Source organism: Cetorhinus maximus, chromosome 21, assembly GCF_964194155.1.
Source record: "Cetorhinus maximus chromosome 21, sCetMax3.hap1.1, whole genome shotgun sequence".
Taxonomy (NCBI): Eukaryota; Metazoa; Chordata; class Chondrichthyes; order Lamniformes; family Cetorhinidae; genus Cetorhinus; species Cetorhinus maximus.
In genome coordinates this window covers 20,880,650-20,897,546 of record NC_135899.1, presented here as the reverse complement: position 1 = coordinate 20,897,546, position 16,897 = coordinate 20,880,650, and the positions used below count along the sequence as shown (strand labels likewise).

At 45.8% G+C, this 16,897-nt stretch overlaps 1 protein-coding gene across 1 annotated transcript; it reads right to left on the bottom strand.

The window, feature by feature from the left end:
• Positions 1 to 3,517: 3,517 nt before the first annotated feature.
• Positions 3,518 to 15,850, bottom strand: LOC144695739 (zinc-binding protein A33-like). The gene is made up of 6 exons (XM_078566704.1): positions 15,425 to 15,850; positions 11,273 to 11,368; positions 8,781 to 9,014; positions 8,664 to 8,686; positions 8,465 to 8,583; positions 3,518 to 6,512 (listed from the first exon to the last, which is right to left on the bottom strand). Exons 1-6 carry the CDS (start codon positions 15,845 to 15,847, stop codon positions 5,962 to 5,964), a joined length of 1,446 nt encoding a protein of 481 aa, XP_078422830.1. The 5' UTR covers positions 15,848 to 15,850; the 3' UTR covers positions 3,518 to 5,961.
• Positions 15,851 to 16,897: the final 1,047 nt, after the last annotated feature.

Here is a 16,897-nt window from a genome sequence, read left to right as displayed (position 1 = left end):
AGATTTTCAGCTCCAGTCTCTAGACTTGAACACATAACGTTCTGATTCAGAGGCAAAAAAGCACTAACAAATAAGCCACAGCTGACAATTACTGGTAGCCAGCCAGGGAACTAGCAGTTACCCACCTGTTCCTGGACTGTCCATTTGCAAAACATATCTATGGAAAGATGCAGTGATTTCCTGTTGAGGCCAAGTAATCCCACATGTCACAACACAGGCCTCTGTGTTTCTCCGGATCTTCCCTGGGCACATTGGCCTCCCACGAAAAACCAACTGATGCCGGAAAGCCTTGGAGGTTCATCATTTCCACCTTAATTTGGAGGACCTTCTTTAAATAGAGTGTGAGGAGAATGTGGAACTCACAGTTAGAGGCAGTGGCTGTGGGGAAGGTTTGTTGTGTACATGAGGTGGGATAGTGAGGCAAGAAACTAGGGACAGGGTTGGACAAAGTCATTACAATAGGAATGGACTCATGTGGAGCATAAACAGTAGCATAGGTTATTGAGGTTTTTTTCTGTGATACATAGATTCGACTAGAAAATAAATCATTTGCTTTTCCTGAGACCTGCAGACTTTCCACAGTGAGAGGCTCTCTGAGGCTGAATATTGCAGGCTTGCACATTCCACAGAACAAAATGCCCAGGGATACATTAACCTCAGTGCAGCTATCTGCAGATACACCATAGGAGGACGACCATAATCTGAGTCCCTCTGTGCACCAGGAGCCCAAATACAACGTATTTTCCAGTTGAGTGTTTCCCAAATATAATAGGGTCAACATGACCTGAAGTCATCTATTTTAACGGCAAATTTGACATATTTTCAAGATAAATATTTGGACAAGCATCAATAATTGATGAGGCTGGGGATATTAGAAGTGCCTTTGAATTATAAAATAACTCAATACAGCGAGTCTATCTGAAGCTTGTTTTGCATATATTTATGCAAAAGATGTTATTTTCAGAATTAATAAATAATCTCATGATTACATTCTGAATAGGAGATGTTACGTCAGTGAATTCACATCTGAGGCGGTGCTGCTCTCCCATCCCTGATGAAGAGGAAGTGTGTCACAGAGTGGAAGTGGGATATTACTATTATATAAGATGCACTGCAGCAACTCGCCAAGGCTTCTTCGACAGCGCCTTCCAAACCTGTGAACCCTACCGCTTAGAAGCAGACCTACGGGGCTGGATTTTATGCTCCCTCACCAGCAGGTTTGAAGGCGGTGAGGTGGGGGTGAGTGGCTCATAAAATCCAGTGTGTGGCCTGCTTGCCCACCCACACAACCTATATCTCAAATTTTAAGGGGGAACAATGGAGGCCTTGGGTTAATTAATGGCCACTTAAGGGCTTCATTCCCCACCCCCCCATTCAATCCCCCAACACCCCACTCCCACCCTACCCCCTGCTGCTATTTCACCATGGCATAGAGAGGCCATATCACTTGGGAAGCCCGGGAGCTTTAGTTGTGCTGTCTAGTGTCAGGTAAAGGGGGGGGAAACTCCTTTGTGGGTCCCATGAGCCCATTAGAGGCACACTCCCTCCCAAGGTCATCCTTTACCCTCCTACGTTACCCTCCCACTCTGGCCTCTCAAACCTGGCCCCTCTTACCCCTCACTGTGCAGGACCTGTGACCCTGGAGCCAGCGATACCTCGGACTTATCTGAAGTCCAAGCTCCTCTTTGTCTGGACTGACTGTAGCCCCAGCAGTAACCACTCCTCTCAGCTGGCGCTGCTGGGACTACAGAGCTGCTGGTCATCATTAAATTTTTGAAAAGCAGCCGTCACTATGGTTTTCTAGCCAGCGATTCATGGACCAAATCGAGGCAATGGGAACACCACCACCTGATAGTTCCCCTCCAACCAACGGACCGTCCTGACCTGAAACTATATCACCGTTCCTTCACTGTCGCTGGGTCAAAATCCTGGAACTCCTTTCCTAACGGCTCTGTGGGTGTACTTACACCACATGGACTGCAGCGGTTCAAGAAGGCAGCTCACCACCACCTTCTCAAGGGCAACTAGGAATGGGCAATAAATGCTGGTCTAGCCAGTGACACCCACATCCCATAAATGAACTTATAAAAAAACTATTGGACAGACCAATGGAAAGTGGGAGGCGAGAGTGAAATGACACCCTGTTGAGATCAATCCTTTTACGATTCCCACTACATTAGTCCCCAGCCAGCAGAGAAAATATGTGTTCCTCTTTTCATAGAGTAGTGAGTCTCTGGAATACATTGCCAACTGGTGTTGTCATTGTTGAGTCGCTTCAAGAGGGAGGTGGACCAGTTCTTGACTGGAGTAGAGATTGTAACATATGCATGGTAAGTATGGTTATAGATAATGCTTGCTCTATGTCCTGGACTGCTGTTGATTGCCCAAGGGGATCAGAAAGGATTTATCCAGAGATTTATTCCCTCCCCCCTTCACCCCCAATCACCACCCCCTGCCCCCCCCCCCCCCCCAAATTGACCTAGATTTATTTTTTCTTTGGCATTTCACATCTCCCAGGAGATTACATGGCTGCAGGTTGTTTGAAGGGTTGTGGCCGGTGGGGTGGGGTGGGGGGTGGGGGGGGCGGATGGGGGAGAGTGGGGGCGTATAGCTGTGTAGGAAGTATCCAGTGGTGCCCCAGCCATCATGTATGTGAGGCTGTCTTGTTGGACCAGCTGGTCGTTTAGTGCCTCTCTCATATTTGTATATTAAGAATAGCGACAGGAAAAAGCAAAAGGGGGTGAAAAAGTACAGGAAAAGGGGTTTGTACACCTTTACAGGGTTATTGAGAACTGGTGATATAATTCACAGAATCACAGAATTGATGCGGTGCAGAAGAAAGCCATTTGGCCCATCATGTTTGTGCCAGCTCTCTGAATGAGCAACTGGTTCCATTCTCCTGCCTTATCCCCATAGCTCTGCACATTCTGCCCAAATAACAGTGTAATTCCCTTTTGAATGCTTCAACTGAACCAGCCCCACCATGCTATCAGGCAGAGCATTCCAGACCTTAACCACTCGCTGCGTGAAAAGGTTTTTCCTCATATCACTATTTCTGCTTTTACTAATTACATTAAATCTGCTTTCTCAGTACACTCTGCAGCATCCTGTGTTTGTCTGCTTGCATTTTTCCTTCACATTAAAGCAAACGGGGTAGGAGGGAGGATCTTGGGCCAATGAACACACATAAGGCCCAGACTCTGACTCCCTCTTCCCTCCGCATTTTAATTGTCAAGATTGAAACCACTTTGAGGTGTAGATCTCAGGAGGGCTCATGTTCATGAGCCAATTTTAGTTTTGTTGGAAAGGTGGTCAATAGGGAGGAGGATTCAGGAATAACAGAGAAATGTGTCCAGGAGCAAAGGTTACACACTTGCAATAAATAAATATATATGATGAGATTATTCAGAAATTCCACTCTTCAAAATCTAAAGATTGAGATAATGATGCAGGCAGACTTATTATTTCTTACATCAACATCAGGACTGTACAAATTTCAAATATTCTGGCTAATTGACAGTGTTTCTGAGTTATGAAATAGGAATAACCATCAAAGCCATTTTAATTCATGTTTTCTGAAGCTTAGCAAAAGTTAATCACAATATATATATAAGATTAAAGTATATATTACATTGAATTGCATCAAACTTACATCACAGAAACAGCCCATTCAACCCAACTGGTTTGTCCCTTTGTTTGATATATTATGCAGCATTATTGCTGTTTGTGAAGTTTGCTCTGTGTAAATTGCCTGTGTTGTTTATTACATTATAGCAGTGGCTATGCTTCCAAAATATTTCATTGGCTGTGAATGGTCTTGAAAGGTGCTGTAAAATTGCAAATTCTTTCTTTTTTTTTCCTTTATGTGTTTTTTTGTAATCAAGCCCAATAATCCACTTCTGAAGTGCTGCCCCTTGGCTGGTGTTCAGTGCTTTGCATTACCTTCCAGTGCTTTAACCCAGAGTGTGAGCAGTGGGCTAGCTGCTCTCACCTGCCATCCAGACGTGCACATTTTTCATGAAAGATTTGGCTATAGCAATCAGGAGTTGGACCTCTGGCTGGTTCCTACATGCCCCCTTGCCCTCCCTGCCCACCTCCTCAACCTCCCCACCGCACCCCCAACACCCAGCCCTCACCCCGCCAACCCTTGCTGCCAATGAAACCAAATGTAGCTCCTTTGCCAGCACCTAAATCACAACTGAGATCAGCTCATCACCCTACTGGCCCATTCCTACAATGCGCTGCGCACTGTCAAGCCGAGACATTATTGCAGCACTGCCCTGGATACGGGGTCTGAGCTGACGGTGACATAGGAACAAGAGGGAGCTATTCAGTCCCTCGAGCCTATTATGCCATTCATTCAGATCATTGCTAATCCGTACCTTGACTCCATTTGCCTGCATTGCTCCATATCCCTTGATATCCTTATCCAACAAAAGATCTTCCCATTTCAGTGCTGAAAGTTCCATCTATCTCCCAATATCCACAGATTTTTGAAAGAGAGAGTTCCAGATTACCACTATCTTTTGTATGAAGAGGCAAGCCCTGCTTTTGTTAATTCTCCCATCAGAAACAAAATAGTTTCTGTTTCATCTTTTCATCAGCGTTGATCACCCATTGTACACAAGGAATGCATGACAAGTTTATGCAACCTGTACTCACAATTTAACTCTTTGATCTCCCTACTGTTGCTGTATCATAGCTAAGCTGAATATGAAGCAGTGTGATAATGTAATTATTAATGTAATAATGAATATCATAAAATTCTTTAAAACAACAATAGGGAAAGTGATAGTTGCAGCAAGCTGAGCTGCCTCTTGGAAGTGAGGTTGTCTCCAGCCCACATCCACACCAATGTCATTGTTGGTAAGTGTCCACTGTGGCTGTCTTACTATTCCAGGTAATAAGTGAATGATGTTGGAATGTGTAAATATCACAAATACACAGGTGGACAGATAGACAACTAGGTGTAGACAGGTAGATAGACAAATATAGCAAGATAGATTGACACAGGCAGAAAGAAAGGTGGGGGTGAAATTTGACATGGGTGAGATTGTAAAACAGGCAGAATCACATTTGTTGCCAACTATTTGAGGCTAAATTTTCATTGAGGGGTCAGGAACCTGACCTGGCACTAATTGCTGGTCCAGACCACCACGTCCCCTCACCCCATCTTCCCAACCTACCCTGCCCCCATGTGTTCAAGGCATGTCCACCATTATTCTGAAATGAGGAGCCAATTAAAGGCCAGGGAGTAGGCTCACCATCCAATCAGGGACAGCAGGTGGACTGCTGACGCTGGAGGACCAATAGGATGCCCTCTAATACTCACAGATCAGCAGATGCACCGGCCGAGGTGGGAGCTGCTGAACTGAAGATAGAGACAGAGATGGTGAAGGTCAGATCTTTTTTTGTTGTTTCTTAAAATTGCCACAGCTGCTTGGGCGTGATACTGGAAGTGCTGCCCCCTCCAGACGTGGCCCGTGGCGAGTAGCATTTCCTGTGTGAACAATCACGGTATCCCTCACCATCACACCACCCCACTTCCCCCCGCACCCCACTCCCACTCTCTGCTGACCCCAACTTCATGCCCTGAGCCCACCAGGCTGGCCTGTTCCATACCCAGGCCAATGTGGTCTGTCTGCATTGCCGACCGGAGATCCCAGCTGGTGCAAGAATAGGGCCTTAATAAGTCCCTTAAATAATTTTTGCAGACAATTGGCTACCTCCGACCTCTGACCCTGCCTCTTTGAAAATGGGTCAAGGTCAGGATTGTGGTGGTAAACCAGCGCAATGGCTGGTGGCGCCAAACTGAGGGCCTGCCCACCTCAATTGAAAATTCAGCCTCTGATATTCAGTTCTATTGAAGCCAATGAGACTGAATATCAAGCAGAGTGTAGAATGGGTGACTGATGCCTAAGTTCACCTTTTGATATATAAGATAGAAAAACAAGAGGCCTGTTAACCAGTGAGTAATGTGAGTGGTTCACTGTTTTTGCCAGTTAGGTTATTACAGGGGCTAAAAATGGGATAGAGTTTCTCAGTGAATGTGTCAGTAAAAGTGTACAGGTGAGACATGTTATCAGCATTGTAAAATGTAATCTGTCCCGCCTCATAGTCCAGGGAAACTCCCAACTTCCAAGGCTTCACTTCAACAGGAATGCTGGTATGTTCCAAGTTTGATGCTCTATAATTATTCTCATTAAACAAACTTATGACCCAGTATCCTTCTGTACATGCCACGAAGATGTCTCCCTTCCTGCTGGCAGACTCTCCACAGACACCTATAACCCACTGGACCTTGTTTCTAAGATCCACCTCCCAGTAGTGTCTCCCCGATGTGAAACACTGTGAGCTCAAAACATACAGGTATTCATTGAATCTTTCCAGGGTATCAGGACAATCTTGCTCCTCATCTTCCCTGTCGTTGCTGTACTTCACACTCAGCAGGTCCTGCGAAATGATGAGTTGGGTGTTTGCTGTGTTTGGGTCCAAGGTGAGGGACGCCGGAACTGAAAGAGAACACAACGGGGAGTTGCGACTATAAGAAAAACAGGAGTGAATCACGAGACAGTGATGGGCCATCGCCCCCTTTGCTTATGCAGCCCAAGAACTGTGGAGCCTCGGGGACAGGGCCTCTGAAGGGATTCCTCACTATTTCTTCTGCCCTATTTACTCAGCACAGGTTCGCATCAATTTATTGAACATAAACATCTCACAACAGTTCCAGTCCTCATCGATCAGAAACTGAATGATCCCCGTCTCCCCAACTCTGAGCCTGGCCTGCTGTATTTAAGCTCTTTCTAAGCAGTAGTGAAGTCCTTTCTAATGGCTGGATGGGACTGGACCACAGAGTTAAATAATCTCACTTGCAACTTCACCCGCTCATGAAAGAGTAGTAACTGGGGCAAGTTCAATTCAATATTTATTACACCACCCTTGCCCTTGAAGGATATTTAAGGTGGCACCCAGACCTGTTTGATGAATGGCAAGTGGCAATATATCTAAATTGGACCTTCTCATGTGTAATAATTCACATTAAAGTTAAATAACAAGGCATACCTTCTAATTGTTAGCTGTGTATAGTTGGCAATGATCTTGCCTCTGAATCAGCAGATTTTGCCTCTTCCTTTCAAAGAGGGGTTGAATGTCCATTCTTAGACCATAGCCACTTCTCTCCCACATGAAGCACATGTTGAATGAAAGTCACTGGAGTCCCAGAGGACCCTAGGCTGCTGTCTCATTCAAGGGAGAGACGACTAGTGGTGAGTTTAACCTGAGGGTCACCGTGCCTCAGGCGAGGGGCAAGGTTGAGATTACCTCAGTCAGTCATGGATGACCTCAGTCGGTCCAGGAATTGAACCCACACTGTTGCCGTCACTCTGCATCACAAACCAGCCGTCCAGCTAACTGAGCTAACTGTAGCACACATTAGCTACTTGGTGTCAGCTGTGGCTCAGTTGGCAGCACTGCCACCTCTGAGTCAGAAAGTCATGGGTGCAGGTCCCACTGTAGCGACATGTGCATAAAATCTATGATGATTTTCCCAGCAGTGTAGTACTGAGAGTGTGCTACATTGTTGGTGGTGCTGTCTTTCAGACTATTAACAGTGCTGTATTTTCTGGCTTGTCCTTTTAAAATGTGGGGTCCTTGTAAATTGGAAAAAGGGCTATTTTTGGCACTGTTGTCTCATTGGTAGGATAAATCCAAAATTGGAGAACAAAGATTTCAGCAATTTGAGATGAGTAAATTAATGGGACTTCTACTTCTGTTTACCTCCGCAAGGTTTTAACGTGGATACCAGTACAGTCCGTAAAGACAAGAACATGGATCATTGCTCTAACAAATTGGTTTTACTCCAATTTGGCCTGAGTCATACATCACAGTCTGTAGATAATGTATACCCAAGAACATTCACTGAACAGTGTGAATCCTACTTAGATATTTATTACTGGATCAAATAAAGGCGATTTTTGTTCCATGTGGTGGATCAAACAGCTTCTGTCCTCAAGCTATTATCAACAAAGGATGACATCAAAGGTCACATAATTATGGCAAGCCACAGTACACAAAAGCAACAGAGCCCAAAGGCATTCCTCCAAACATCTCCTTTACATAAAAAGAAAAAAACATGGATAAAAAGGCTCTGCCCTCCAACCTTTATCTACAAAAGTTCACTTCAGAAGTCACATGACTACAGCAAGTCACAGTGCACGAAGGCATTTCTCTAAACAGCTGCTACAAAATGGAAAAACAGTTACTGCACAAGGGAAAGTATATGGAGTGATTTTCAACTTGCCACCCAGGGCATAAATCCAGCTTTCCGGATTGGGCACCCATTATACAAACAGCCCAATTACCATTTCTGCTGAAGTCAATGGAAGGTTGAATACTTAACCCCATTCTCCCACTAGTGACTAAGCAAAGTGGAGGCAATGGATGGAGAAGGGACTCCGACGCTTACCTGGCTCGATTATTCTCCTCATCTCCTTCCACACTCTGAAAAACTGGAAGGGCTCACCGAACACTTCCGTTGTCAGCTCAACAATAACTTCCTCTGGGAGCTGGGGCTGGGCATCACAACTGGGAAGACAGATTATGTGTGTGAGCAACAGAAACAAAAAAAAGCTCAGGATTAGTACACAAAATGGGATAGAACGCACCTGGTGAGAAGGTCCTTAATACCCTAAATAGAGAGGGGAAAAAAAACAGGAATTAATGTCGGAACAAATGTAATTCCCTAATTAAGCCAACCTTTTTTTGCCAATATTAGTTACTACCTTGAGCATCTCTTCAGCCTCTGTCATCTTTAGTCGTGTCTGTACCTCTGAGATTCTTCTCTCAATAGCCGATACTTCCCCCATAGTTGCTTTGACGTTTTCCTCCAATCCCTTTAATATATTTTCTTCTACTTGCCTCAGTTGATTTCTCATGGCTTCTTCTTGCTCCTTCAGGAACTTGTGCATCTTCTCAAATTCTTCTCTGATTGTGCCCGTCAGCTGCTCCGCTTGTACCTGCCACAAAAAGATGGCGGGACATTCTTACTAATGTGACAGAGAGACTTCCCTTCTTGTTACGATCTGGAATTCACTGTCTAAAAGATGGCGGAAGCTGATTCGAAAGCAACTTTTCTGGATTTATGCTTGAAAAGGAAAAATGCTGCAAAACCATGGGAAAAGAGCAGGGGCCTGGGGCTAATCGTGTGGCCCTTTCAAAGAGCTGGTCTCCTCTGCACTGTAAAATTCCATAGTTTAGAAATAAGGTCACATAGCACCCGTATTTCAGGTTTCCAAAGTCTACCCAGGAAGCGCAAGCACACTTTCGGCAGGACATTCAAGAACTTTGTTAGCCTAACAATAGGCAGATAAATGAGCACCACCAGGGTCTCTAAGGATGGGCAATAAATACTAAGATAATAGCAAAAAACTGCGGATGCTGGAAATCCAAAACAAAAATAAAAATACCAGGAAAAACTCAGCAGGTCTGACAGCATCTACGGAGGGGCACACAGTTAACGTTTCGAGTCCGTATGACTCTTGTTGAGGAGTCATACGGACTCGAAACATTAACTGTTTTCCTCTCCGTAGATGCTGTCAGACCTGCTGAGTTTTTCCTGGTATTTTTTATTTTTGTTTTGGGCAATAAATGCTGCCTTGCTAATACTGCCCACACCCCAAGAATACACATAGTGCTGATGGTTAATAGATTATCACATTCCTCTTCCTGATATTTTGCCACACCTGTTAATACACAGAATTATTTTTGAAGACACAGTGTCATTTGATGGTTTGTTGTGTGTGTGGACGTACTGAATCGCCCAGTAGCAGGAAATACAGGGAGATTGAGTGGTCTCCCTTGCAATTATATCCACCTCCCCACCTTAATTACTCTCTTTGAAGGATGATCCTCATCATCGAAAGACAAAGGGCCACCCATCTCTACAAGGTTGTGGGTAAGAGGCCATCCCAAGGCTGGTGCACTCTCCCTCCCTGTCTGCCTCCTTTTAAGCTGTAATTCTGATTTCATTTTGACACAGTGAGGAAAGTTGACAGCAGTGCTTCACGGACAACATCAGCAGCAAGAATTACAAATCCACATGGAAAGTAAAGAGGAGATACAAGCGCTGAATTCCCTCGGGCTCTTTGACACAATGACGCCTTATTCGTGGTGGGTGGAAACAAATATTGGGATGTAGCCTCATTATCCCCACCTCTTTTCCTCTCAATTTTTGTGCGTTCCAGCCCAATTGAGGACTGGCAAACGTGCGCAGCCTTAGCAATGCTGCAAGGGAGGCCAGTATGTTCCTTAGATCCTAGAATCAAAAATGGTTACAACACAGAAGGAGATTATTTGGCCCAGCTGTCTGCAAGAGTGACTCAGCTAGTCCCATTCCCATACCCTTTCCGCGTAGCCCTGCAAATGTTATCCTTTCAGCTGCTTATCCAATTCTCTTTTGAAAGCCACAATTGAATCCACTACTCTCTCAGGCAGTGCATTATAGACTCTAACCACTCGCTGCATCAACAAGTTTTCTCCTCCTGTCGCTGTTTGTTCTTTTGCTAATTAAATCAGTGTCCTCTGGTTCTTGACCGTTCTGCCAACAGGAGCAGTTTCTCTCCATCTACTCTGTCCAGACCCCTCATGATTTTGAACACCTCTATTGAATTCCCTTCTAATCTTATCTTTTTCAAAGAGAACAGCCCTAGCTTCTCCCATCTATCCACATCACAGAAGTTCTTCATCCCTGGAACCGTTCTTGTGAATCTTTTCTGCGTACTCTCCAATCTTCCAATTGGTCACTCGACAGCCTTCCAGACCCCAAACTGAGGTCAACAATTTCAATTGTAACCACCACTCCCATTTTTTCAACAGGAGATGCTGATAATAATTCTGCTGTTGTCTCAATCACTCCTGCCTTCCACCCTATCACAGACTTTCCCTTCCGATTTTTGCTCTCTTTCTCATTTCCCTGTACTTGCTGAAAACCAGATCCGTCTCTGACTTTTTCCAGTTCCGATGGGTCACAGACCTGAAAGATTAACACTGTTTCTCTCTCCATGGAAGCTGCTAGGCTTGCTGAGTTTTTCCAGCAATTGCTGTTTATATTTCAGATTTCCAGCAATATTTTGCGATTTTTTAAAACCCTTTTAATGCCTTGGATTGCAACTTCAGTGAAAAGCCATCAAGGGCAACTAGAGTTGGACAATAAATCCCAGCCTTGCCATATCCTGTGAATTAATTTTTAAAAATTAACAGTGGAATTGATTTTTACCTTTAGTTCTTCCATCTTCGCCTCTGCTTTCTTTTTGTTTTCAGTCACTTCTTTCATTTTCCTTTCCAACAAATCCAAAGTTGTTTCTAATTTTTCCTGAAACAATTTAATGTATTTAAGTTGGACAAATGAATGAGATTTCCAGTAAAACTGATGACCTGAGTGTAAATTAATTAGACAGGTTTCATTGGGTCAGTCAACAGTGTGACAGTCAATGCAGTTGGGACCGAAACAATCTCCTTCAGGAACCATTGATAGGCCTTAGACATCTCAGCAGCAGCTTAAACACATACATAGCTATAAATACTGGGATACCACATGAACATAGTTAGTCACAGGGACACCCCATGGGCATAGCTAGGCATGGGGGACACCTCAAATACATAGCTAGACACTGGAAAACTCAATTTACATAGCTAGAGATGGTGGTACCCCATATACAAGGCTAGGCACCAGGATACCTCATATACATAGCTGGATATTAGAATGCCCCAAGTACACGGCTAGAGATGGAGAAATCCCATATGCATAACTAGATACTGGAATCCCCCACATACATAGCTACAGATTGTGGTACCCCACATACACTGAGATACTCAATATACAAGGCTAGACACTGAAATAGCCCATAAAAATAGCTAGATACTGGAATACCCTATATACATAGCTAGATACAGGGTTCCCCTTCATACAGAAATTGACACTGGGCTACTCAACATGCCAAGTTAGAGACTGGAATACCCCATATACATGGCTAGACACTGGGTTACCCATTGGCATAGCTAGATACTAAGATGATAGGAACAGGAGCAGGCCATTTTGCCCCTTCAGTCTATTCTGCTGTTCAATGGGATGGTCTCAACACCCACCTTCATGCCACAACCCACAATACCTTTGGTTGACAAAAATCTATCACGGCGGAATTTTCTATTCTGGAGGCTAAGTCCGATGGCAGGCGGGAATCTCAGCGCGATTCCCGCTGGGTCGGTGAACACGCACTATCTTCTGCTTTTCAGCTCATTAACTATGCATCTGTGAGGAGCTCAGCGATCCTTGTGGCGGGGTCAGACAGGAAGTCGCCTGCCCTGCCATTACCTCATGGGGTTGAAGTTCCTGGTGACGTAGTTAAATGGCACCCGGACACAGATTCACTCTTTACAGGCCAAGAGTTACTCCGCATTACTCTTACAGAACCCTTGTAGTCGCAGCCCATTCTGAAGAAGCCGGCAGGTGTGAGCAATGACATCCCGGGACATGCGAAGGCAACTCTGGCATTGCCTTTTGGTCATTTCTAGATAAGAGCACCGCCAGATGTACACGCATGGTCGGGCCAATGCTTGCCCTTGCAGTGGTCCATATTTGCCAGCCTCTTGACCTTATAGAGGCCCTGCTGCCTCTTGCTGCTCAGGCCCATGCTCCTCCTGTGAAAACCTATGATGGGCCCTCCTTCTCCTCATCTGGATGAGAGCCATTAGCAAGGCAGGGTTGCCTGCAGCCTGAATCATTGATGCCCCAGTAGATGTGTGAACAAATTGAAGTGATACATTGAGCGGACATGTCCTTTACAGGTTACTCTCCATCTCAAAGCAAGCATGCAAGTGCTAAACCCTTCACCTAGGCTCCATCTAGACATGGCATCCCCACTCCACCCCTTCCAGGTAAAGTACATTCTGGAGGACCAGGGATGGGTGTTTCTCCCATTCATACATGAATGCGTATGGAGACATTGCTCTTTGACCAGGGTGATGAGAGCCATGTGCAAGAAGCCTCACATGGGCACTTTTCCACTTGTCTCCACCACCCTCGAGACTCTATGGAGAGACCATTACCATGGCAGTATAGAAATACTAACCACATGGTCCCTTGTCAGCCATGACCATGCACCCAGGAGGATGGAGTTTGGAGTCACGAATTGACTGCCCTTTGGAGGCATTCCACTTCCCTCCCTCCATTCATCCCTGCCTCTGACTGCAGCCAATGGCAAATGGCACAGAACGAATGACAGCTTGGGATCTCGATGTTATGAGACCCACGATCTGGAAACAAACCTGCTGCAATGCAGGCTTAACCATAGAGAGGAGAACACAGTTGAGTGTGGCTGACATCCAGTTGCCTCATAATTATTCGGGTGTCCTTTTAGTCAGCCACTTGTGCTGACCTTGAACTCCACCCACCCAAAAAGACCCTCCTCCCACTTTGAGCGATCTCACTGACTGACTGTGTGGCCAAGGTCAGTTTGGGAAAATGGCATGTCACCTTTCAAACACGTTCCTTCACCATTCACCCTGCCCCTGTCACCCACCAACGTGCCCCCATCACCCCTGACCCACCCAATATCACCATTTCCCTCCCTTCTGTCATCCTTGAAAATCCCCCCGTTACTCTGGACACTATCACAATCCGTATCCACATGCCTTTCCTCCCCTCAGAGCTAATGCCCGTTACCATCCCCACGCCCACCCTGACCCTGCCCCCTCCCGCTATCCCAGCCACCTGTCTTGTCCCCCTCTATGACCAACCTGAGACCTTCACCTACCAGGCTCTCACCCTGGACCTGCCGCCTTGCCGCGTCCCATTCCCCCATCTGACTGTGACTGGTCTCTCCACCCCCACCCCCCTCCCCCATTACCAGTACCCTGAGATTTCTCCCTAAAGACCTCACTGTCGACACCACCAACCTGCCCTCTAAGTCACTCCCCTGACCTTCCCCGAACAATCATGCCCCACTTCTCTGTGCATTCTCTCTTCCCCTTCCCCTGACATTATCCCCCCTTCCCTGGGCACCCTCCCCACCCTTCCCCCCCGTAAGCTTGGCACCCTTGTCTAGCCTTCGCTCCACCCTTCCAGCCTACCCCACCCATACCTCCAACCTTCACTGACCCCCACCTTGTCCAGCCTTGGTGCAGCGTTTGCAAGCAGGATTCAATATGAGTGAGGTTATGTGAGGTTCCCAAGAAAGAGAAAACACCTTCAAAATATGGACCTCAAATTCATTGTTGAAGTGAAGCTTGGCAGCTGCTTGCCACTTACATACAGCCGGGAAACAGGCCATTCTAATTATCCAATGGTGTGGGAGTCCAGAACCAGGGGTCACAGTCTGAGGATATGGGGTAGACCATTTGGGACTGAGATGAGGAGAAATTTCTTCGCCCAGAGAGTGGTGAGCCGGTGGAATTCGTTACCACAGAAAGTAGCTGAGACCAAAACATTGTATGTTTTCAAGAAGGAGTTAGATATAGCTCTTGGGGCGAAAGGGAACAAAGGATATGGGGAGAAAGCGGGAGCAGGCTATTGAGTTGGGTGATCAGCCATGATCATACTGAATGGCAGAGCAGGCTCGAAGGGCCGAATGGCCTACTCCTGCTCCTAGTTTCTATGTTAATTTGGAGGGCAACATAATTCTGGTGAGTTGGCCTTTGAGCATTCATGAGATGCAAGTGATTGGAAATGTGGTTCCCGACACGGATCAGCAGGAAACCCTACCCACCTTTAATCTGCCATCAAAGTCAGGAGAACAAAATTCCAAAGTAATTTCCCGTTGGTGGAAAACTGACTGTTTCAATCGTGCCAAGTTTAGTGCCCCCGCCCACCATGATCCCTGCCTCAGGTGGGAGTAGGAAATTCCGCCCTCAATCTCAGATTTAAATTTAACAATTGATCAAAGCCTCAATTGCCATTTGCAGAAGAGAGTTCTAAACTTCTATCACCCTTCGTGTTTCCGAATTGCACTTCTGTAAGGTTTGGCTCTGACTTTTAGACTGTACCCTCTAGTCCTGGATTCCACAACGAACAGAAATAGTCCCTCACAATCTACCCTATTTGTTCCCCTTAATAACTTGTAAACTCTGATACCATCCTTCTCTCCCCTCCTCCCTCCTCCCTATCCCTCTCCCCTACCTCTCTGTTCATTCTCTTAATCCTGTTTTTCCACTCCTACCCTCCTCTTTCCCTTTGCTATATTTCTTCCCTCCTCCCAACTTCTCTCTACCTCTTCTTTAACTCCTCTCCTACCCCTCTTTCTCTTCTCTCACCCTATATTCGTCCTATCCAATCCTGTTTAAAAACCCATCTCCGCATGCCCCCTTCCCCTTACCCCAACCATCCATCCCAGCTCCACAATCGACCTGTGCCAGCAGAGCAGTGATCCAGTACCTTGTATATCTGGGAAGCCTCTTTTAAAGTAATCACATTGTGAGTTTGATGTTCTGAACTCCAGCAGTCCACACAGATCGCTTCCTGCTCTTCTTTACAGAACATTTTCAGCTTCTCCTCGTGTTCCTGACAGTAAAACCCCTTCTCACGCTGTGTCACCTTCACCTTGAGCAGCCTGAACTTCTCCACGATGTTGCCCAGGATCCGAGCGGTCCTGATGTTCCTCTGGGTGAAGACCTGCCGACACTGGGGGCAGGAAACATTTCCCGGGACCTTGTCCCAACTCTGAGAGATGCAGGACCTACAGAAGTGATGCTCACATTCTAGAGACACTGGGTCGGTGAACATCTCCAGACAGATGGGGCAGGACAGCTCATGTGTGAGATCCTCTGTGTCTTTCCCGGTTGCCATTTTACAGCTCATTCTTCATCTGCCTTTTTTAAACTTTCAGTTTTGTTTCTGAAAAACGTCCCCACCCTTTCTCAAATTTCACATGACTCAGAATTAAGAAAGTTCAATGTTCATTTCCTTTCTGAATTATCAACAGACCTGATTGGCAACAAATCATGTTTAGACAGGAAATGTATTCCAAAAATTGTCAACTGTATATTTTAAGTAAAGGGGAAGGGATGTCGTAAAGTGGAGTACCGTGTACCTTTAAGAGAATGTGGACTAACCATTTGATATGGGTAATGCCATTAAGGGTCTTGAACCTGTGGAACTCCCCGCTGGTAAAAGCGGTCCCATTGTCGGATTCAGATCCACCTGATCATCCATTCAAGACCTGCTCCTGGACTAGATGCCGAAGATAGGCAGTCAAGTATTCGTAAGTCATTTTAAGGTAGTTTATTATGTTTATTAAGAAGTTACAGTTTCGATATGATGCATCAGCTAAATATGTATAACCCATTACAGTGGGTTACCAGAGGGCATAAGGACAGTTGGCAGAGGGAGTATTGATCTCAGTAGCTTGTGACAGCAGCATTCTACTCTCTAACCGAAGACTTCGGGAACTCTTCCCCCCGGCGCCCCCCCCACCCACCCCCCCCTCCGGTCTTCCTCCATTTTCCCTGGTCCATCTTCCATTTGAAGAAGGTGGCTGGCTGACGAGGACGGCCCCTGTCTCCGAGCTCTCGTTCATATACTTTAATTCTAGGGGCTGGTAGTTTACCCTATGCCAATCACTTATTTGAACCTTTCTACCAATGAATACAGGACTGGGATCCAAGATGTCAGGGTCCCCCTGTCCATCAATTAGCTTGAAGTTCTCTCTTTACTTTACCTTATGCTGAGGGTCATTTGCTAAGGATTCTACACCCAATTCACACTTATTGGTCCCTTGGCTAAGTGGTCATTCTTCATGTGTGGCCCTGGACAGTGAATAAGGTATTCCACCTTGTAACATTCCAGAGCAAGGCCTCTGTTCCATTTGAGAAGCGATCAATAGTGCAGCGTCCCCTCCTTGGCTGCATG